The sequence below is a fragment of the Taudactylus pleione genome, unplaced genomic scaffold, assembly GCF_031769625.1.
Source record: "Taudactylus pleione unplaced genomic scaffold, aTauple2 ptg000041l, whole genome shotgun sequence".
Lineage (NCBI taxonomy): Eukaryota > Metazoa > Chordata > Amphibia > Anura > Myobatrachidae > Taudactylus > Taudactylus pleione.
The window spans coordinates 37,943,711-37,966,511 of record NW_028284443.1 but is presented as its reverse complement, the minus strand read 5'-3'; the positions used below and the strand labels follow the sequence as shown (position 1 = coordinate 37,966,511).

Below are 22,801 nucleotides of genomic sequence, written 5' to 3'. Positions count from 1 at the left end.
GGCCAGGACCGCTATCCCAGCATTAAATGATGACCGCGGCACCAGCCACTATAGTCCATCCACCATCAATTCTTTATTTAAAAATGATTACGAATGCCTTTACAATCTCCCCCCAACAAATGACACCAACGTTGACACCTCAACCGCGGACTATTTGGCCTCCTGTAATCTCCCACGAATCAATACTGCCACCTCTTCCGCGCTAAATGACCCTATTTCTGCAGAAGAAATTGTTTCAGCTCTCAGAACACAAAAATCTTCGAAGGCACCTGGTCCCGATGGACTTCCAATGTCCTATTATAAAACTTTTCAAACTTCCTTGATACCTCACCTTACTGTGGCTTTCAACTGCATTCCACCCACACACGACTAGAGCTACCATAACCATCATCCCAAAACCTAATAAGGACCCCCTTTTAGTGACTAATTACCATCCCATCTCACTACTCAATACTGATCTAAAGCTCTTTGCTAAGGTAATTGCAAATAGGCTCAACCCCCTCCTTCCCTCATTAATCCACCCCGACCAGGTGGGCTTTGTCCCGTCCAGACAAGCATTGGACAATACTAGACGCACAATCGATCTAGTTCACTATATCAATACTCACAAACTCCCCTCCCTGGTGCTTGCTCTGGACGCGGAGAAGGCCTTCGACAGGGTTTCCTGGCCTTTTCTTTTCCAAACATTGCGCCAATTCGCATTCCGAGGACAGTTTTTACAAGCCATCCAAACACTCTACTCCAATCCCTCTGCTACGGTCTCAGCAGGAGGCCTGCTCTCCGACTCCTTCTCAATAGCAAATGGGACCAGGATGCCCTCTATAGCCACTCATATTTGCCCTTATTATTGAACCACTTGCCTCTCGTGTATGGGCCAACCCCGACATTACTATTATACCTATTCCAAACTCTCCTTATTCCTATTCCCTCCCACACCCTCAACACACTTCAAACCGCACTCTGTAAATTCATCTGGAACTACGGAAAACCCCGAATTCGTCGAGATATACCCACTAAGCGTTCTTGGGACGGAGCCTTGGGGTTACCCTCCCTGCACCCCTACTATAATGCAACCCGACTGAGTCAGTTGGCCGCCTGGCACTCAACCCGCCATGTTAAGAGATGGGTTGATCTGGAAAGCGACTTAGTGGATGTCTCTTCAACCCTGGATGCCCCGTAAACATAGACCTAGATCCGCTCTTCTATTCCCAACTATAGCACTGACACTTAATAACTGGGACTCCCTTAATAAAAAACTGGATCTCTCTCCACACCCTTCCCCTCTAATCCCCATTTGGAACAACCCTGCATTCCCCCCTGGTCTATCTCAAACAGTGGCTTGCCCCTGGATATCAGCAGGCATCACTAGGCTTCATCATGTAGTTGAAGTATCCTCACCTAGATCTTTCTCAGACATTCAAGACAAACATAAAATTCCCAGTAAACTCCACTATCAATATTTACAAATCTGCCACTTCGCTAGCTCAAATCCCTCCACTCGCTCCCCTCCTAACCCCACACCTATAGATAGACTATGCATGTATAGACCTAATGACAAAGGAGCTATCTCGCACCTTTATCACTTCATACTGGCGTTGAAACCTCCGCTTGAAACACACGAACAGGCTTGGGAATCGGATCTTGGCCTCTCTATCGGGGAAGAAGCATGGGACACTATACGCTTGACCATTTCTACATGCTCCATCAATGTGGCCATCCGCGAGAACTCATACAAGGTATACACCAGATGGTATTTAGTGCCAGAACGTCTACATCAGATCTACCCCAGCACCTCTAATCTCTGCTGGAGAGGGTGCGGTCAACTCGGAACTTATTTTCATACGTGGTGGTCATACCCCCTGATTGTCCCATTCTGGAACATGGTCCGTACCCTACTTTCCCAAATTGTTACCATTCCGATCTCTCTTACCCCAGCTACTCTTCTACTTTGTGCTCCGATCGACTCCATCCCCAACACTACAAATAAACTAATCCTTCATATCTCCTGCGCAGCCAAATTTCAAATCGCTCGGAATTGGAAAGTTCAACACACTCCCAGCCACCAGGAGCTATTGAACAGAATTTGGTTTATAGCAAATATGGAATATATCACCAATCTACAAAAACAATGCTGTTCGGAAATGTCATACCGTGTGGAATCCCTGGTATACCTTTCAAAACTTACCTCTCCCAGGCCGTGGTTAGTTTCGGCCTACCGTTCCTCATATAATTATATATAAATACACTACTTACTTGTGGCTCACTCTCTTACACTTCTCTCCCCATTTTTTGTTATCTGTCCCCTCCCTCCATCTCATATAAATCCATCCTAATCCTACTCTCTCCTAGTCCCTTTTCTAATCCACCATACTTACATTATAAACTGTTTTTGATTGTTAATTACCCATACATTCTGTGGCAAGTGTTTCGTTACCTGACTGTTATTGATATGCTATTGAATAATATTGCCCAATACGTAATTTGTACAAATTACTGTGCTATCATTTATATTCAATAAACGAATACAAAAAAAAAAATCTGGATTGTTAGGGTGCCTTGAGCACTGAGTATGGCACTGTCTAGATTTTGGCTGCTTTGCTTGAGCTTAGGTCTCAGAGTAGAGACAATACAATGGAGTTTGTATGGGTACAGCTGAGAAACAAAAGGGAAAAAATAAATCAGTGAGCCTGAGACTAATGGGAACTAATCTTGTAATAATCACTCCTGACTAAAGGTTATGCCCCCTACTTAAGAAGTGGCACATTCAGTGTTGGACGGCACACAGCCTTATTGCTTTAATTCATTATTATTATGTTTTAACTACAAGTTCAGAGTACACTCTTATCAAAACTTTTTTAAATATTTACCATTGTTGTTCTCTTAATAAACAACACAATCATAAAAGATTCTGTTAGATATTTGTGGCAGCCTTGCCAACAGCAAATAGTTTAGCCTGCTTGCTGATCTGTGCATGGAGAGGCTGAGTTAGCATTGCTTTGTAACACTACCTAAATATAGATCACTCTAGACAACCGATCCTTTCCACAAGATTAATTATTATACAGCTAAACCTTAAACTTTTTCATCTCTGCCACTTATTTGCAAGTTTTATAGAAAATAATTTTTATGAATGTAGTACTAGACTGCTATTTATACTTTCAACACGTACTTTTTTTTCTTATATTATTAAAGTTTATTTACACTATACTTTAGAGAGAATATTAAATCATTCACAGTCCCTGACTCGTCGGAGCTAACAGTGTTAAATTATCTACCACACATAGTAAAGCTGGCTACACACCTGGATGGGTCATCGATCATTTGATGGTCATTCCGATTGTGTGTACCAGCGTACACACTGAGCTTCCATGGAGGGGAAAATCTGAGAGATATGAGGGAAGGTCACAATGAGACTGTTATGGAGGGGACAGTAAAATAGTTATGAGCAGTGAGAAACATATGAAGGGGCAGTGGGAGATATCCATGCATTCTAATGCTGTATGTTGGCTGGCAGTTGCAGATTTAGAGGAAGGATCTAAATTATTTGACACTTTTTAAATGCAGGTAGATTTGGACAGGACCAACATAACGTAGAACACCAGCTGGTGTCTTGGTTAGGCACTGGGGGAGGTTTATGGTTAATGATTAGGGATAGGGGGAGAATACTCACCAAAACCACCGCTCATCGCATGTTTACACCAGAACTACTTGTCACATGACCGCCGGAAGATGAGGTTGGAGATGCTGCTGCCACCAGAGATGTTATGTCGACACACTATCATGCTTAGCATTTTGACAATCTCATGTTGACCTTACACATGTCAACATAATGTACCACACCCCGTCATACACATGACAAAATAAGGGCTAAGCAGATTACAGTTTTCAGTCAGTGTAAACACGAGAAGAGGGGGCTGGGACCAAACCTGAGGGGATGCTTCCGGTATGTAGTGATGTGACTGGCGGCTGCAAGGCGCTGGTCACAATCCCGATGGCAGAATGCCAGCTAGGGATTTATGACAGACGTTGAGATACCGACGCCAGAATCCAGAACGACGCGGGCCTGAACGAGGTGAGTACGGGACACCTGTACTGTTAGCCGCGGGAGGGGGGGGGGTTAGGATTAGGCACCCTCTCCCCCCCCCCCCCCCCCCCCGGGAGGCTTAGGGGAAAGGGGGGTTAGGGTTATGCACCCCTGGGGGGATGTCAGGCACTAGGGGGGTTAGGGTTATGCACCCCTAAAAGAGGGTTAGGGGGGGGGGAGGGTTAGGGTACTTACCTCACGCTGTTGGGATTTCCATCTGTCGGGCTCACGGTGTCAGAATTTGAACCAGCGGCTAAACAGCCGCCGGCATTACAATCCCATTCCGATGCTAATGCAGGAAATTTCACTTTGAGTAGAGATCATCCTAATTTCGGCACACTGTCCCTTTTTGGGACAATCCTAATATCAGAGCTCAATCCCGCCCCACGTTCACAGAAGTTGTAATCAAGGAAAGTCTACTATTCGACAGTGTTTGGCTCACTGATTGGCTCAGATGTGCAGGAGATGGATCATATCAGTGTGGAGTTTTACTGAGAGGCAGAGACTGAGACCATCTCCTATATCACAATTCACTCTTTTCAGGCCGGGCAATGGATTGGACCCAATTGCTTAGCAGACAATTCCAGGGACCTGGTAAACAACTATATGTTCTGTGTGCATTGAAGATGGACCCCCTAATAAGTTTCTGGGTACCATAGCAATGGATTTATATATATGAAATTGTGATTATTTCTCTAATTGGTTTCTCACACAGTTCCTTCAGGTATAGAAGGACTTCTTTATTGCAAATATCACAACAAGTAGTAGTATAAAATCCCATTATGTGTAGAGTAGCATACTACTATTAATGTCCTTTTCCTCTGGACTGGTTACTCTAAGACCGTGTTTCCCAACCTCAGTCCTCTAGGCACACTAATACCCCTTTTACACCAGAGCTAAAACCCGGTTATTGCAGGGTTAACTCGGGTAGCTCCTTGGTGTAAAAGGGTAAAGGGTTGGATTGCTGGGTCGAGTGAGCCGGAAATCCAACCCAGGTAAGTTGCAGGCTTTAACACGGGAATAACTTGTGAAACCCTGTAGTGTAAACAGCGTGATCCGGGTCACAGTGACCTGGATCGTGCCGCATTCCTGCCGATTAGGCAGCTTCAGTGGCGCTTGGAGATGACGTCATCTTCAAGTGTCCACTTCAACGCCAGAAAAGCCGGGTCTCTGCAGACCCGGCACCGGTGTGAACAGCGCCAACTCAGGAATATCTTGGGTCGGTGCCGGGGAAATTCCGGGCCTGATCTGGATTGGAACTCTGTTCCAACTCCAGGTCAGACCCGGAACTTCTGTATAAAATCAGTATATCAGTGCAGGTTTTAGTGATATCTGTGCTTGAGCACAGATAGTTAAATAATTGAGGTACTAAGTAAGATGCCTGTGCTCAAGTATGGCTATCCTTAAAACCTGGACTGTTAGTGTGCTTTGAGGAACCCCTGCTCTAAGAGATCTTAAGCATACTTGCTCCCGCAGCCTTTTTTAGGAATGCTGTGATAGGACGTTCCAGCTGCAGCTGTCAGCATTCACTAATCCTTTTCCTTGTAGGGAAAACCTCACAATGACACTATCAGCATGTAACGTACACTAGGAATACAGTCCCCATGGAAGCAACATCTAAGTACAACATCCAAGTTCAAGTGTTTTTCAACAAGGAATGCAGTGAATATTGTCATAGTCTGCTCCAGTGAAAGGTAATGTTATTGTCCTACCAATATCTTAGAACGTAGCTTTGTTTTGTCCTGTTCCATGCTAGTTACTGGATTACACAGTTGTGGATAAAATAAAGCAGTAATATTAATGTTTAACTCTGTTTACAAAACTACAGAAAACATTGTTCATAGTTGATAAAGAACAACATAATAATATCCATGACTGTCCCAGGCAAAACAAGCTTGAGCCTTCAGTTTTCCGCAACGACATTACAATTCCAATATGAAAATTCCAGGATATGTCCTTTGCATTCTTGAATAACTTATTTGGCAATAAAAATGTTTTATTAAGCAACACTTTCAGGGGCATTTACATCTTTATATCAGGAGAAAATATCTGCATCTTATGTCTAATAACATATGTTGTTTTTCCTGTGATTAATCCAGTGAAGAAAAGAATACGATACAGAAATAAAATACGATACGATTCAGAAATAAAATTGTGAACATTTCAGTTTATAGCTAAAGTAGCATTGTAATAAAACAGTGGTTATAAAGAACAGTACATTTCTATAAATTCTATCAATTCTAACAAATGTACATTTCTATCAATTAGGTCTATATAGATAGTGCTTAGTGATATCATTAATTCACACAAGTCAATGCTTAGTGATGATATATTTACTACCTGCTGTAAGTAATGTGGATAGTAAACGTTGTTATGGGACCAGTAGAATAGCATTCTGCTTCATCTCACTTATGTATCCAAGATTTGATGGTGACTTCCAATAAACGTGCAATTTACAGCAGGGCATATTTTATTTTATCCAAAGTATGGAACCCTTATGAAATGGTACTGCAGGAAATGGCTGCGCAATTTCATGGTTATTTGGCAGCTTTCCAGAATGATCCTGTGTCTGTTTTGTAAAATTTACTGTGATATTTTTTTTCAAAGGGCAAACGAAAGGTGTACAGCATGATTGGGCACACAGGTATAAACAGTGCAAACTCTACTAATTGTGCTTAGAAGATGACCGTGGGACAGAGATAATATATACACCTAATGAACAAATTAACAGTTTGTTATACAGTATATACAATCAGTGCCAGATTAAGGTTCACATGGGCCTGGAGCTGAGATTTATTAAGGGCCTATTGTGTGCCACTACAGGGGGGTGTGACCAGTGATGTGGGAGCGGGATCAGAGCTGTGTGGGTGTAGTCAGCACAGGGTGTGTAGTCTCTGCGATGGGGTGTGGCTCATTTCATGGGGCATAGCTAGCGCCTACCTTCAACTACTTTAATTTATAGGGGCAGATTCAGTTAGCCACAGTGTTTACAGCGCAGGTAAAGATCCGGATTTAACGTCCGGCACTATTCAATTATTATGCATTTTCCCTGCGCGGTAAACCTGTGGCTCACTTGTGCTGTTAGCCCATAGAGTCCGCATTAGGTGTCTGGAATCTATGATTACCCCGCGCGTTAAGCCGCGGGGCGGGGATGCGAACCACGGCCAGCAGGACCCGTGACTGCCTGGAATATGATGGTCGTTCTAGTGTATATGAACGACCTCATCTACAGATATACAGTATCTGCAGATCTATCTGTGCAGTGTCATGCAGCATTAGTCCCCAACTCTAATTAAACTTGAGACACTGTTTTTTTTCTATGCCGCCTGTGTCCTGTTCCTTCCACCTTCTTCTGGGCTCTACCCAGCCAGGTCCCATGATGCTGCTGCTGCGCGGAATCATTTATTGATGATATGCAATAGTCAAACACGACAGCAACTTGCAGTGCTTCAGCGATATTGCCGGCTACCGTTGCTTCTGTGATCTTTGTAGCACTAATATGCAAACACTGGGGGCAGTGGGTGGGTGGTCAGTTTTGCAGGCCAAAATGCTGTGCTCCTGGACTTCCACTTAATTTTAGATTGCAGTCACCTGTGCTGAACTAGTTAATTGATGAGAAGGAAGCTTAAACACAGGTGGCTTCAATCATATATCAGGTGGGAAGTCCAAGAGCAGAACATTTTGTACCTAATTGCACAGGCCATGATGAAGGGTCTGTGTATATATATATTTATGTGTATATATGTATGCACACTCACAAACACATATATATATATTATATATATACTGCACACACATACATACGTGTATTAATTATATATATATATTATACACACACATGCATATATATATATATATATATATATATATATATATATATAGTTACATTCAGTAGACTAAAACATATATACAGCCCCAGGGAAAGATCACACTAAAACACAGAGCAGCACCAGATCATATTACTCTGACCTGTGGGGATGATAGGTATTTCCTTTGTCCTACTTCTGAAGGCAGCTCTGCCTCTGCGGCTCCACTTATTTTCATTACTTTAGTGCTCACTACAGTCTCCAACTGACTTATTTGGTGATGTAAATCGACAAAAACTTTGGGTTGCCTATCCGCGAGTGGGTGGAGCTTCATTGGCCATGGGCGGGGCTTTGGCTGGCAGGGGGCTGTATGGGCAGGGATCTGGAGCTTAATACAGCTGCCCCATTGTTAATCCAGCCCTGATGGCAGCGCACCCCCCTCTTTCGCGGCCCACTAATCCCCACCCCCTCACATAAAGGGGCGTGGGGCCTACCGCTGAATTACCGAATTCCCCGACAGCCCAGTCCGAACCTGGGGCGGAGGTTTGCTCTCGGGTTGAGGGGGCGGGGTCTTGAACTGGCAGGCTAATGAAGGCATGAAGCTGTCTGCAAACAGCAGATGCTGCTGTGGGCCTATTGTGGTTGTGGGCCTGGAGCTGTAGCTCCATCAGCCCCATTAATAATCCGGCCCAATATATAGCACTAAATGATATTTGAAAATTAATGTGGAAGGGTGTTTGATGTATTGTATAAGTAAAGTGGATATATATTTTTGAGCTACTGTAGTTAATGGAAAACCATCTGATAAAGGTTCTCACAATATCTACATTTCACATAAATTAAATATTCTTTCAGTGGTGTCATTAAATGTAAAAACTAACATGGTAGAAAACCATATTTAGAACTAGATATTTGGTTTGGTGCATTACAAACAGTAATATTCTGAAGAAGAGATAGATCAAAATAAAGCATGCAATCTACAGTACAGTATACCACAATTTTGTAGAGGTATATACTTGTTATCCAAATATACACTATGTAGACAAAAGTGATTAAACACCCCTGCACAAGCAAAATGCATACCATTGCACACGAGTTCCAATGGCCACTATTGTGGCGGTTTCAACAAGAACACTTCGTAGGGAGCCCATACACTTGCAGTTCTATGGAAACAACAAATATTTTGAATAAGGGCAACAATGCCACCTGTCATGTTTCCAGGGCAACGCTGGACTGTATACAGAAAATTCAGTAACCCAGGTGGACTGGCCAGCTCAGAGTCCTGATCTTAACCCCATTGAGAACCTCTGGGACGAATTGGAGCGATGGGTGCGTTCTAGGCTGACTTGACCTCCTTCAGTATCACAGTTGGTCACTGTACTTAAGGCAGAATTGCAAAACATACCCCCTGCTGTTGTCCAGGAACTTGTGAACAGTTTGCCAAGAATGATGTCTGCAGTAATCACTGCACGTGGTGGACCTACAAAGTAAAGAAGTCAATAAAATCTTGTTGATCTATATGTTGTCAGTGTCCAATCACTTTTGTCTACAAAATGTATATATATATCACAGCTGTAACAGATACATATGCAGATGTGTCCACATACATCTATCCTCCATGCACTAAAAGTTATGCGACACTGTAGCAGTGATCGTCTGTTCGTGCAACTTTTTCCCTTAAAATGCATCTTAATCACACAGCAATGTGAATAGGACGCACAAGCAGCTTCTGCTGACTAAAATGATAATGCGGCATGCGTATATTCTGTGTGCGACTACGGTTATATCTGTATTCGTAATGCTACTTTACACTGTCAGCGGCTGTGACAATTTAAAGTAGCTTTTCGCATGCAGATTACCCCGAGGCGCACACAGAATATACGCATGGCGCATATTTTTAGTGGAAAGCAATAGTGCTCCACCTTTATTCTCCACCATATATAGTGTTGGCCACCGGTGAAGATTCTTGTGTGGATATTGTAGTTTCAACTTTAATGGAATATGTTTTATGTTTTCCACTTTCCAACAGAAGAGGGTCAACTAAATATTTAATATCTTCAGGACTATCACAATGGAAGATGAACAAGGTAACATTTCTTGCTTAGATGGGACTGTACATAATGGAATATGGTTTGAATAATGAAGTACTGAAGTACTACACAATTTCAGATTATAGTGTACCAGACGAGTGAGCTATGTCTCTGTGCTGAATGGAGCAGTTGTTGAACAATTGTTTATGGCATACATATTGTAGTAATGTTAAAATATGCAATAGCAGAGCCTGATGCAAAGTTGTAAGTGAATTAGGCATAGATGCTCCTGCATTGTGTGCATGCAAATGAATGCGTATATAGCTGCCTGTATACAGAGTTGTATGTATCTTTGCAGTACTCCCTGTTCCTAGCCACGCACTTGGTTTGATACTAGTCACCATTATTATTAAACTTTATTGATAGGGCTCTACAAGTGGTCTGCAGCACTGTACAGAGGGCAAACAATAAGACAGTACAGTTTAAAGCAGTACAGTACGACACAGTAGACAAGTAACAAATAGCACTACAAATCTCAACAAAGCCACTAGTGCAAGTGGTGCAATAGAATTATTCGGCGAAAGATGAAACCTGTACCTATTAGTGTGATTGCAGATAAAGGGTCTAGGTCGTTGAAAGTACCGAAAACAATGGAGAAGTGGAGTCCAGGTCAGAGTGCCCAAGGAGGAGGTGTAGAGTGTAGCCGGTGTGCAAGAGAAGTAGGTAATGAGAACCGAAAGGTGATGGGCCCTACTCATACAGCTTCCAGTCTAAAGGGAGGGAGTGAGACAAATAGATGACATAAGAAGTGAGCCAGTGTAAAGAGAAATACGGGCAGGAAGCAGGTGTGAGAGAACTGGAGAGTGCAAGAAGGTGAGGTAGACTACGTGGTGACAGGGTTAAGTGGTGGACGGTTATGCTTTTATGAGCAAGTGGGTTTTCAGCGCCCGCTTAAAGCAATGCAGGCTGGGGGATAGGCTTAGCGTTCCCGCTAGGATGTTTCAGTGAGGCACCACACCCTGCCCCATTTTTAAACTACTAAATTGCACCCTGCCCTTATGGAGGCGCATTTTTTATCTTATTGCTGTAGAGTTTGTCTTCTTTTTAGACTTTGCAACTCCCAGCACATCTTTGTTATGTCTTGAGTCAACTCTTCAAGTAGGTTTTATAAAGTCCAGATTGGGTCAGTCATTGAGGTCAGCTGAGTATGCTGCACAATGCTTCCTTGGGTAGGAGAACATCTGGTCTTCCTCTGGAGCCTCTTGATAATCCTACAGTTGAGAGGAGGACACTGATAGCAAAATCTGTGATTTCTATAAATACGTATGCTGCTCATACGAATCCTGATCATACAAAGGTGGGTTTTTTAAGTTTTCCCATAAGTCCTTTCAACAAATTGGTTTAGCCTAAACCAAGTTTTTCAGAGAATTATTGATCGTCCAAAAAAGAAGGAGCCCCTGAGGTGAGGTGTGAAGTATATGTAACAGACCACCTTCAGACTACTTCCATCTGTGTGTTCAGCACAGATAACAAACACAGATCCTCTCCCTCACAGTTACCTCACATCAAATCAGCTGGCCTATCGGCTTTCCTCCTCTTATATACTTTGTCTGGAATGTTCACTGGCAGCATGTGACCATCCTCCTGTATACTGTAGCTGTGCTCCCTTATGCTGGCCCAGTCCTTTTTGCTAAGCAATCCAGAGCCTCTGCTGCAGCTGTGGCTCCTCTACAGCTACAATTGTACATGTGCAGGGAGAGCACTTTGGGCCCTATTTATCAATTTTATGTTTACTAATAAAATGTGAAAAAGGGTGTTTTCACACTCTCTTCACATTATTTTAGTATCACATACATGTATTAAAGAGCAATTGGAGTAGTTTTCTCGAAAACTACTCCAATCACTTCAATTCACATATGTTTAGTAAGCAGATGATGATCGCATTTCCCATACTTGTAATGGGAAATGAGATCTGCCTGAAATTTACTAAAAATCAATAGTAAAAAAATACATGGAAAAGCCCTGTGATAAGAATGCTATCTTCAGATGGTATTATCAGGGCTTTCCCCAGGTTCCCCGAACCGGCCCCTGTGATCAGCTTTGTAGTCTAAATAGATTACAAGCTAATCACTTTAAAAAAAAAAATAGTTAAGAAAAACAAACATTTACCTGTATCCAGGAACCGGTGATCGGTGCTCCAGTAAGGTCCTCAGGGGCTCCGGTCAGCTGGTCTCCCGGCTCCTGCACCCGGACCCTGGTGAGCTGCTCTATGCATGCCGGCATCTCAGTTTACATCACAGCATCACAGTTGCGTAGCCCAGAGACCAGCTGATGTCCAGAGCACCAATCACCGAGGTAAGTGTAAGCAGAGCTCAGGGTAGGCCACGTACGGGGGGATAGGGGGTCATTTGTTGGCTGTGCAGGCAGCACATGTGCAGACACTTTCTTACGGTATTTCTTGCGCAAAATACTGAGAAGTGTGCAGAGGGGATTCGCAGGGACAGAGCTTTATCGCAAGCTCTGTCCCTGCATGTGATTTTTGATGCATTCCTGTGATACCGGTTTCCGAAATTAGGCAAAAATATCACACTACAACCACATTTAAAATGCGTAATGTAGAAAATAGGGGCCTTCGAGTGATACTTCGCTATGACAGGGTTTAACGTTTAGATATAAAATGGTTTAATTAGTACAAATACATACACTCAGTGGCCACGTTATTAGGTACATCTGCTCATTAATGCAAATATTTAATCTGACAATCATGTGGCAGCATCTCAGTTCATAAAATAGTCAAGAGATTTCGTTGTTGAAAGTGGAACAAATTGAATTTGACCATGGAATGATTGTTGTTGCTGTACAAAGTGGTTTGAGTATTTCACAAACTGCTGATCTGCGATTTTCAACAGTCTCCAGAGTTTACAAAGAATAGAGGGCCTGATTCAGACCCACTCGTGCGCGCTTAGCGCTCGCAAGCGGGTCGATGTTGGCTCAGTGCGCATGCGCACGAGGGAGCCGGCTAGCGACGGCCAAGCCGTCACTCCGGGTCTCGCTACAAAGAAGGCGTGCTGTCGATGGTGAGTGACAGCACGCCCCCTTTGGTGGGCGTGCTGGGGGTGTGGCTGGCCAGACGGAGGCGTTCCCATGGGAACGCCTCCCGTCTGGGGCCGGCCCCACTGACATCACAAGTGATGTCAGTGGGAGTCCTCTCGGCTCTGATAGAGCCGAAAGCACTCCAAGGCTTGCGGCAGACGAGACCCTACCACAAGGGTCACCCACAGCTATACGAGCGGCCAGGAGGCCGCTCTAAAATTCAGAAGGATGGCCCTGATTCAGAGCGAGCGATCTGTCAGAGCGTCCGGCTCTGAATCAGGGCCAGAGTGCAAAATGCAAATCAAAATACCCAGTGACAGTCACTTCTGTGGGCAATAATGTCTTGTTAATGAGAGAGATCAGAGAAAAATGGGCAACTGACAGGGAGGCAACAGTACCTCAAATAACCATATGTTGCAACAATGTTATTCTAAACAGCATCTGTGAATGGATCTTTTTGTGGATGGCATAAAGTATCACAAGCCCACGAGTTCCACATCGGTCAGCCAAGAACAGGAAGTGAGGCTATAATGGACACATGCTCACCAATACTGAACACTTGAGGATTTAAAAATGTGCCTTGTCTGAGGAATCTCAGTTTTTGCTGTGACATATAAATGGTAAGGTCATGAATCCATAGATCCATCCTGCCTTGTAACAATAGTACAGGCTGCTGGTAATTAACAGTGTGGGGATTTTTTTGTTGACACATTAGCCCCCTTAATATTAACTGAGCATCCTTTAATTGCCACAGTCTTCCTGAGCATTTTTGCTGATCATGTGCATCCCTTTATGGCCAAAGGGGGTCATTCAGACCCGCTCGCGAGCAAAGTTCGCTCGCTAGCGGGTCGATGTTGTTAGACTGCGCATGCGCACGACGGAGGGAGCTCCGTCGTGCGCATGCGCGAGACCCGGCGAACGACGAGAAATATATCGCTCGGGGTCTCGCACCAAAGGGGGTGTGCTGTCGATGGTGACTGACAGCACGCCCCCTTTGGTGGGCGTGCTGGGGGCATGGCGGCCAGACGGAGGCGTTCCCATGGGAACGCCTACCGTCTGAGTCCTGCCCCACTGACATCAGTAATGATGTCAGTGGGAGTAACTTTGGCTCTGATAGAGCCAAAATCACTCCTGGGCTTGCGGCAGCGAGACCCTACCGCAGGGTCTCGTCGCAAGCCCGATGGTCGCGATGGTCTTTGACCATCGCGACCATCATCATGGACACTCGCTATAGCTGTGGGTGGTCACCCACAGCTATACGAGCATCCAGGAGGACGCTCCATTTTCATGGAGGAGGGCCCTGATTCAGAGCGAGTGCTCTGGTCAGAGCGTCCGGCTCTGAATCAGGCCCAAAGTCTACACATATTCTAATGGTTATTTTCAGAAGGATAATACATGCCATGTCACTAAGCATGTGTTATTTCAAGCAGGTTCCACAAAGAGGACAAGGTGTACAGTGTTTCCCAGATGTCAACCCGGCGGTAGCCATCGAGGGTGTGCAATCCATCAATGGTTCACCATAAATGGTTTGTGTACCATCGATGGTAACCATCGATGGACACCCTACCAATGGCCATTCCTATGCATGAGGCATCTTGTGTAAATACATGCCTCCTGTCGGCTTATCAGATCTGCTGAGGACGCAGCATCAGATCATCTACGTGAACATCAGTCATCTGAGTAACCTTCAGGTTACTCAGAATGGGCAGGAAATTCATGCTTTCGAATCCAGTGAAGCTGCGTTGAAGGACACAGCCACTGGGTTCAGCATTCCCAGAAAACCGGTGCCAACATGCCCCCATCTTTTGTACCGTTGCCTTTCGCCGTCCCAATTGCCAGCACCTTGTCAGTCATTCAGTCATGCTGCAGTGCTTGGGGCACTGCAAGCGACATCGCAGCTCCAGATCTGCATGTGCGCAGTGCAGCATTTGTGCATGCACAGATCTAAAAACATTGGAGCTGTATGTAAACATCAGGATTACGTACATCTCTGCATTAGGCCATCTAATTCAGGGCTAGGGTAGTGCGGCCGGTGCCATCACACAGGGCACCAAAGGTCAGGGGGCGCTGTTTGGGCGTGTCAAATTTCTGTTTATTATCATTCTCACTTGTAGCTTCCTCTTATTTCATCCCCAGCATCTCCTGGCCTCCCCTATCTCTTCCCTGACCCTTCCCTATAAGGCCATTCCCCTTTTTTGGGTGTATTTGAAAAATGAGGGGGGCGCATTTGCTCTTTCTGGCACAGGGTACCAAAAAGTCTAGTTACGGCTCTGATCTAATTAGATACTGACACCGCTAAGACACCCCCCTCCCCGCCCCCACCACCATCTGCTATGTAATTTTCCAGCTATACTGGCTTTGCAACAGGTTTTTCTCTGTACTCTATTGCTCTCCCATTTGCTCTCCCATTTACTTCTCTGACCTCATCTCCCTTCACTTTCCTGGCCACTCACTTCATTCAACAAATGCCCATCGCCTCTCATACCAACTGATTACTTCCTTCCACTCCCGCCTCCAAGATTTTGCCAGTGCTGCTCCCCACCTTTGGAACTCTCTCCCTCTCCCCATCAGACTCTCAAGTTCCAGACTATAGATAGACAGTAAAAAGGTCGACAATGTCTAGATAGACACCAGATGTTAGACAGTCAATAGGTCGACAGGGACAAAAGGTCGACACACTAAAGGTCAACATGTAAGAAGGTCAACAGGTAAAAATTGTCAACAGGGTCAAGAAGGTAACACACAAAAAATGGTCGACACGTGATATTGTGTGTATGTATATATATATATATATATATATATATATACACAAAAAAAGTGTCAGCACATCCAAAATAGAAAAGAATTTATATCCAGTAAGTGTCCATAATAGTAAACATGATCATGTGACAGTCCACAATGTAAGGGAGGCGTTCAAAAGCTCATCAAAAGAAGCAGTGCCAAAACCAATAACAGACATAGAACGATAATCATATATACAAAAAGACATAATAGGTATATCAAGCTCAAATGTCCTTATTTACATAATCCAAACACGGACAGAAGGCTGCACCCTTAGGCTTGATACATTGTTTTGATTATATATATAAGGGTGCAGCCTTCTGTCATTATTTGGATTATGTAAATAAGGACATTTGAGCTTGAAATACCTATTATGTCTTTTTGTATATATGATTATCGTTTTGGCACTTTCCTTTCAATTAGGTTTTTTTCTGATTTACTTTTGGGCTGTTGCATTTATATACCTGATCCAGTCTATTATATCCTTTAATTTTGAGACACCATGTATGAGACTATGATAGCCTTTATACTCTATCATGTGCTTAGCACTGTTCCCAGGGCAGCATTAGTTTTAGGTAGGGCTATTGTATAAAGTTGTCTTGGTGTTCTGGGTATGTCGCCCGTTTCACCGTCTGTGTGGTTGCTATGGCTGCGTGAGTCCGCTGCTTGCCGGCGGCTGCGTGTCCTATGGTGATCTATGCAGACTGGCTTGTTCACGCCCCTGGTTTCCGTGGTGACGCACGACAACTTCTGGCAGCACGGGATGGTCGTCGCGTCACTTCCGGTTTCCACAAGCGTCTGTGTGATGGCACGGTTGCTGCTATTACCTAGTTGGAGAAAGGACCTTTGTGACGTATCCACCACGTGACCGCTGCAGGAGGCTGGACCGCTCCTGCGTTACCATCCACTAGGGCATAGAGGGGGAATATATATTCGGTGCCCGAAGCGCGGCAAGCGTAGCGAGCCCGCGAGGGGACACTTTTGGTCCCCCGTTAGCATCCCCGCCCCTCCCCCTTTCAGGTCGGGTCACGTGGGTGTGACGTCACAGGTCCATCTGCGCTGTATAGTCTAGTCCTAACCGTGATGGCACACTCGGGCTGACTTCTTTCAGGTGAGCGGGATTGTCACTTAGGGTCTTGGGGTATATATATGTTGTCCAGCCCTCAGTATAGCTGTGCTCCTGATGAAGGTGGTAACTGACCACCAAAACGGCTGTTGGGCTGGCTACTACAAGGGAAGATGCGTGCTACTTAGCATTTATGACATGATCATGTTTACTATTATGGACACTTACTGGTTATAAATTATTTTCTATTTTGGATGTGCTGAATCTTTTTTTTATGTGTATACACATTTAACATTTATGTGCCAGGCACTCCTACCCTTTTGTATCTAAAGGTGTGTGCTGCTTGCCTAATGTGAAGTTTTATATATATTTTTTTTAGGGTTAGGAACTTACTGGAGGGTTAGGATTAGGCACTAGAAGGGACGATTAGGGTCAGGCACCTACCCTGACGGTTAGGGTAAGGCACCAGGAGGGAGGGTTGGGGTTAGGCACTTATTGTAGGGTTAGGCACCAGGAGGGAGGGTTAGGGTTAGGCACTTATTGGAGGGTTAGGCACTAGAAGGGATGGTTAGGGTCAGACACCTACCCTGATGGTTAGAATAAGGCACCAGGAGGAAGTTTAGGATTAAGCACCAAGGGGAGGGTTAGAGTTAGGATGAAGATTAGGGCTAGAAAACACAAAAAATAAGGTGTCGACCATTTTTGTATAGACCTTTTGTCCCTGTCGACCCTTTGTACTTGTCAACCTTCTTACATGTCAACCTTTTCTCCCAGTCGACCTATTGACTGTCTAACATCTAGGGCCAAATGTGATGGGGTGAGAGTTTCGAAAATATGAGAGTTTAACAGTAAACTCTCACACTATTACATTGGCACAGTTGTATTTTTTAAAATGGGAAAACATCTGGATGAGAGTGTAAATCGTGAGTTTGAAAAACATTCGAGTTTGCATGTTCTTGGACTCTATTACATTGGCCGAGTTTAAAAAGTTTGAGAGTTTACTCTCACATCTTCTAAACTCTAGCCCTATTACATTTGGACCCTGCTGTCTATCTAGACACTGTCGACCTTTTTACACTCTATCTCTTAATCCACACCCCAGACTCTCCACCTCTCTACAATCGTTCAAACGGGCTCTCAAGACCCACTACTTCATCATAGCCTTCCAGCTCTCATCCTAACTTGCTGCTACATGCTCCTTCCTCCCTGTCTATCCCATCTGTGTCACCCCTATCTGTCTGCCCCTCCCCTTTAGAATGTAAGCTCTTACGTGCATGGCCCTCTTCCCTCATGTGCTTCTCTTTATGTTATTTTCATCTACTCCTTACTCCCCACTAGGGCACCTAACACTTGGTTGCTTACACTGTTGCTTATCTAGGTATTATGCTCACTAATGTATCAATGTATTTTATCCTTTTCCTTGTCCTGCATTGTATTGTATTGTACTGTAAGTCACTGGTCACTTATTTATTTATGTACCCTGTAAGGAGCTGCGGAATACTGGTGGCACCATATAAATAAACAATAATAATAATACTCAGTGGCTTCTATTTATTATGCTACTTCTTCTTTTTTATGTTGTACTGACCCTATTTGTTGTTATGCATGGAATATTCTAAATAAAAAACACATAAGAATACATAAAAAAAGAGTTGCAGATAGAAAAAAAAATGACAATTTATTTCAGAGCTTGTACACGTGTCGTTGTCCACAACAAACCTACACTTTTCGTGTGCTTCTAAGAAGTTGGATCTTACATTTCCATGGGTGTGCAGTCATAAAGTCTCCATTCACAAGGTCTACAGTAGGTCGACAATGATTATGTCAACGTGGTTAACATGCCGACATCATTGTTGTCAACATCGGCAGAATGTCAATATCTGACATTGTCGACATTGTCATAATGTTGTCATTTTGGTTAGGGTTACGGTTTGGGTTAGGGTTAACATTAGGGAGAGGGTTACCGTTGCCATTAGGGTTAGGGACAGACTGACAGGAAAAACAGCATGTCAACATTATAACAATGTCGACATGCTGAATGTTGATATGGTCAATGTCCACATTATGAACATGTGGAACAAATGAATGTTGAACAAATATATTTTTCAGGACCATTTACTAAGAAAGTTTAAGTCACCTGCATTTTTACCAATTCAACCTTTGGCCCTCATTCAGAGCCGGACGCTCTGAGCAGAGCGCTCGCTCTGAATGAGGGCCGTCCTCCATAAAAATGGAGCGTCCTCCTGGACGCTCGTATAGCTGTGGGTCACCACCCACAGCACATACGAGCGTGCAGGATGATGGTCGCGATGGTCTTGACCATCGCGACCATCGCCAGTGCGACCAGCAGCCTGTGATCAGGTTTTTCGACCACAAGCCCTGGAGTGATTTTGGCTCTATCAGAGCCAAAATCACTCCCACTGACATCACTAGTGATGTCAGTGGGCCGGCTTCTGACGGTAGGCGTTCCCTTGGGAACGCCCCCGTCACGCCCACCAAAGGGGGCGTGCTGTCAATCAACATCGACAGCACGCCCCCTTTGATCAGACACAACGAGCGAAGGAAAGTCCTTCGCTCGTCGTGTCTCGCGCATGCGCACGACGGAGCTCCCTCCATCGTGCGCATGCTCAGTGCACACCATCGACCCACTTGCGAGCGGACAGCCGCTCGCGAGTGGGTCTGAATCAGGCCCTTTGTCTTCTATGTATTACGTAGTGTAGATTTATCCAATTTCCTGACCACAGTCTTCAATATCCAAATCGTGTTGTAGAAAGGATCAGAGGAATTTAATGTATTATTATAATTAATATTATATTTTATATGGCTGCACAAGGGAGGAACCATACATAGAAATACATACAATAAAAGTGAAAGAAATTAACAAAATGCAAACACATTACTTAATTACATGATTAGAACATGTAGATTACATAATTAATTACATATAGAAAACATAGGGCACCGCTGAGAGCTTACATTCTAGAGGGGATGGGCTGACAGAGAGAGGAAGTGGGGGGAGCAGAGGTGGGGGATACATTATGAATTAGAAGGAGGGCTGGTAGTCTTGAAAGAAAGATGAGTTTTAAGTGAACATTCAATAGCTTTGAGGTTGATTGAAAATCTACAGTAATTGAGCATGGTAGGCATTTCAGAGGTTGGGAACAGTGTAAAAGTGTTAAATGGTGGCCAATGAGGAGTTGAGGCAGCAGTTACTGGCAGAGCAGAGTGTGTGGAAATGAGGTTTATGGTGTAGGGGAGAGAGAGTGTTTTCTGGCTGAGTGAGAGGTGTATGAACGTTTCACTGTTTATTACATGGAGCCAGTGCAGCGACTGGCAGAAATGGACAGTGGAGATTGAGCTGCGAGAGGAAAATAAGGTGTCCAGTGATGCTAGGCAGAAGAGGTACTAGATGGGTAGACGCGATCAAGTATATAACAATACTGTTTTCAGTTGAAAGAATCACCGGAGAACATTCATTATCCTAATCTTCTTTGCACATTTCTTCATCTTGAGACTGCTATTAAGAGGGGAGGAATATCAGGAGGGCCCAGTACAAGTGAATCATGCAGGTTTTCCCCTTCAACCACTCCAACCCGTTTTCCCCAGGGCCCGGGGAGTGCAAAGGTGTACTGTGGAGGGGTGGACAAGTCCCTCAGCCCCACAAGTGTAGGGCAGACCGCAGTGAGAGCGGTCTGCCCTACACAGTTTACAAACAGACAGCCGCCAGCGGCGGCTGTGTGTTTGTAATAGCAGCCAGCTAATGAGAGTCAGACAGACTCTCATTAGCTGCTGCGTCTTCCGCGGAGGGAGCCGGCTGGAGCTCACTCATGAGCTCCATGTTCTGGCTCCCCCCGCAACATGTGACGGGAGAGACGTCATACGTCATGACGTCTCTCCCATGCAGGAGAAGAGAGGGCCGAGACTCGGACAGCGGCGGTCGTGTCAGGAGCGGGGACCAGGTAAGTAGAATTTTTTTTTGTTCTGTGTGTGTGTGTGGATAAGCCTGGCACTACAGGGGGGGGCTACTGGGGCACTTTATGGGGGGTGCCCGCTACTGTATTGGGGTGACCACTACTGGGAGCACTGTATAGGGGGTCTACAACTGGGGGCATTGTATAGGGGGGGGCTACTACTGGGGGCAATGTATAGGGGGGACTACTACTGGGGGCACTGTATAGGGGGGACTACTACTGGGTACTATTGCTGGGGGCATTGTATAGGGGGGACTACTACTGGGTACTATTACTGGGGGCACTGTATAGGGACATACTACTGGGGTCTACTACTGTTGGCAGTGTATAGGGGGGACTACTACTTGGGGCAATGCAGCATAGGGGGGATTACTACTGGGGGCAATGCAGCATAGGGGGGATTACTACTGCGTGCACTGTATAGGGGAGGCTACTACTGGGGGCAATGCAGCATAGGGGGGATTACTACTGGGGGCATTGCATAAGGGGGGTAGGGGGCGCCAATACATTACATTGCCAGGGGCGCTTGGATCCCTAGATACACCCCTGCTGAGAATTTTGACTCATTCTGATCCTAAAATCTGGGAATAACGCCTAATGAAAAATGCTCTTTAATGACTGTTGGGTGTTAATTTCCAAGAAATTTGCAAGGATCTAACAAAACTCATATAAACGTTCCGAGCAACTTTTATATATCACTCATTCTAAGACAAGTGCTGTATTTTGGAGGTTGCGAGATGGCAGAGAGGCTTCATTTATAGGAAGAAATTATTATATAAATCCATTTAGCATACAATTATCATCTATCTTGTATTTGTTCCTCATTTATTTGCAGAACGTCCTAACAAGGAAGATGCTATAGTGTTGGACATCCTGAATCGTCGTTATGTACCAGCTTATCTTAAAAGTGTGGCCTGGGAAGGTTTTAACTTTGCTGGACATGATATAAAAATAGTAGAAGCCACAGATCTCTATGGTGCTACAGTTTGGCCTTCGGTAAGTATGCAGCTTGACTTTGATACTGGAATATTTTTAGAAAATATACATGTGTGTTTGGAATGTGTTGGTTGACGCTGAGGAATACTCTGGGCCACCAACATTTCTCAGTGCTGCCTAATATTGCTTTAGGGATATGTGACCACATTGTGATTTGCTCATGTAACAAGCAAGATCATTAAGTAACAATAATGATGCTACTAAAATACAAACTAGCGACTCCTATGCAAATGTGGCTAGATCTGGAGCTGGTTACACACAATATATCTGTAGTGCATCGGTGGGTGTATACAGACGATATGTTGGCACATCTGGCTTTCTGTACAGGCGACCTGCCGCCCACCTGACATCTGAGCTGCGCGGCCAAATTTTAATGCCTGCTCAGTTGTGATGCCAGCGCAGGCACATCGGCCGAATTATTGGTATGCACTTACAATTGTTAGATAGGTCTGAGGGTCAGCCATGTGTGTACCCAGCATTAGAGACCATGTCGTGATAATTATGTGTTAAACTCACTGCGAGTTTAAAAAATGTTTTGGAGGCATTCATCAAGCTGCCCTAACAAAAGTATCACTTCCGAAAAGCTGCTCTTTTTGCGGAGTCGTCTTTTTGAAAGAGAGATACTTTTCCCTTTAATCTATGCCCTTTTATGCTCCCAGACGGCTGCCTCTGCACCAGTGACGTAACTAGGGTATTTAGAGCCCATGGCAAATATAAAAATGGAGCCCTCCCCCCTTGGGCGGAAAATGGGCGCTGTCACGAGGGGCGTGGTCACTTAAAAATGGGGCGTGTCAACATGACACACACCCCTTTCTCGTCACTCTGAACATTCCTTTCCATATGCACCTTAATGCAGTGCCCGTTATACAGTGCCCCCAGTAGTGCCCCATATACAGTACCCCTAGTATGCAATGTCCCCAGTAGTGGTCCCTCTTATGCATGCCCCCAGTAGTGCCCCTTATACAGTACCCCCA

The 22,801-nt window shown here is 44.6% G+C and overlaps 1 protein-coding gene across 1 annotated transcript in view; it reads left to right on the top strand.

The window, feature by feature from the left end:
- The first annotated feature begins 12,251 nt into the window (after positions 1-12,251).
- The window catches only part of LOC148538102 (methyltransferase-like protein 21E), a 37,006-nt gene continuing 26,456 nt past the window's right edge, over positions 12,252-22,801 (top strand). Inside the window, exons 1-2 of the mRNA XM_088459580.1 lie at positions 12,252-12,275; positions 21,621-21,827. Of these exons, the coding sequence (XP_088315706.1) occupies positions 12,252-12,275; positions 21,621-21,827 (231 nt within the window). The remainder of the gene's footprint in view (positions 12,276-21,620; positions 21,828-22,801) is intronic.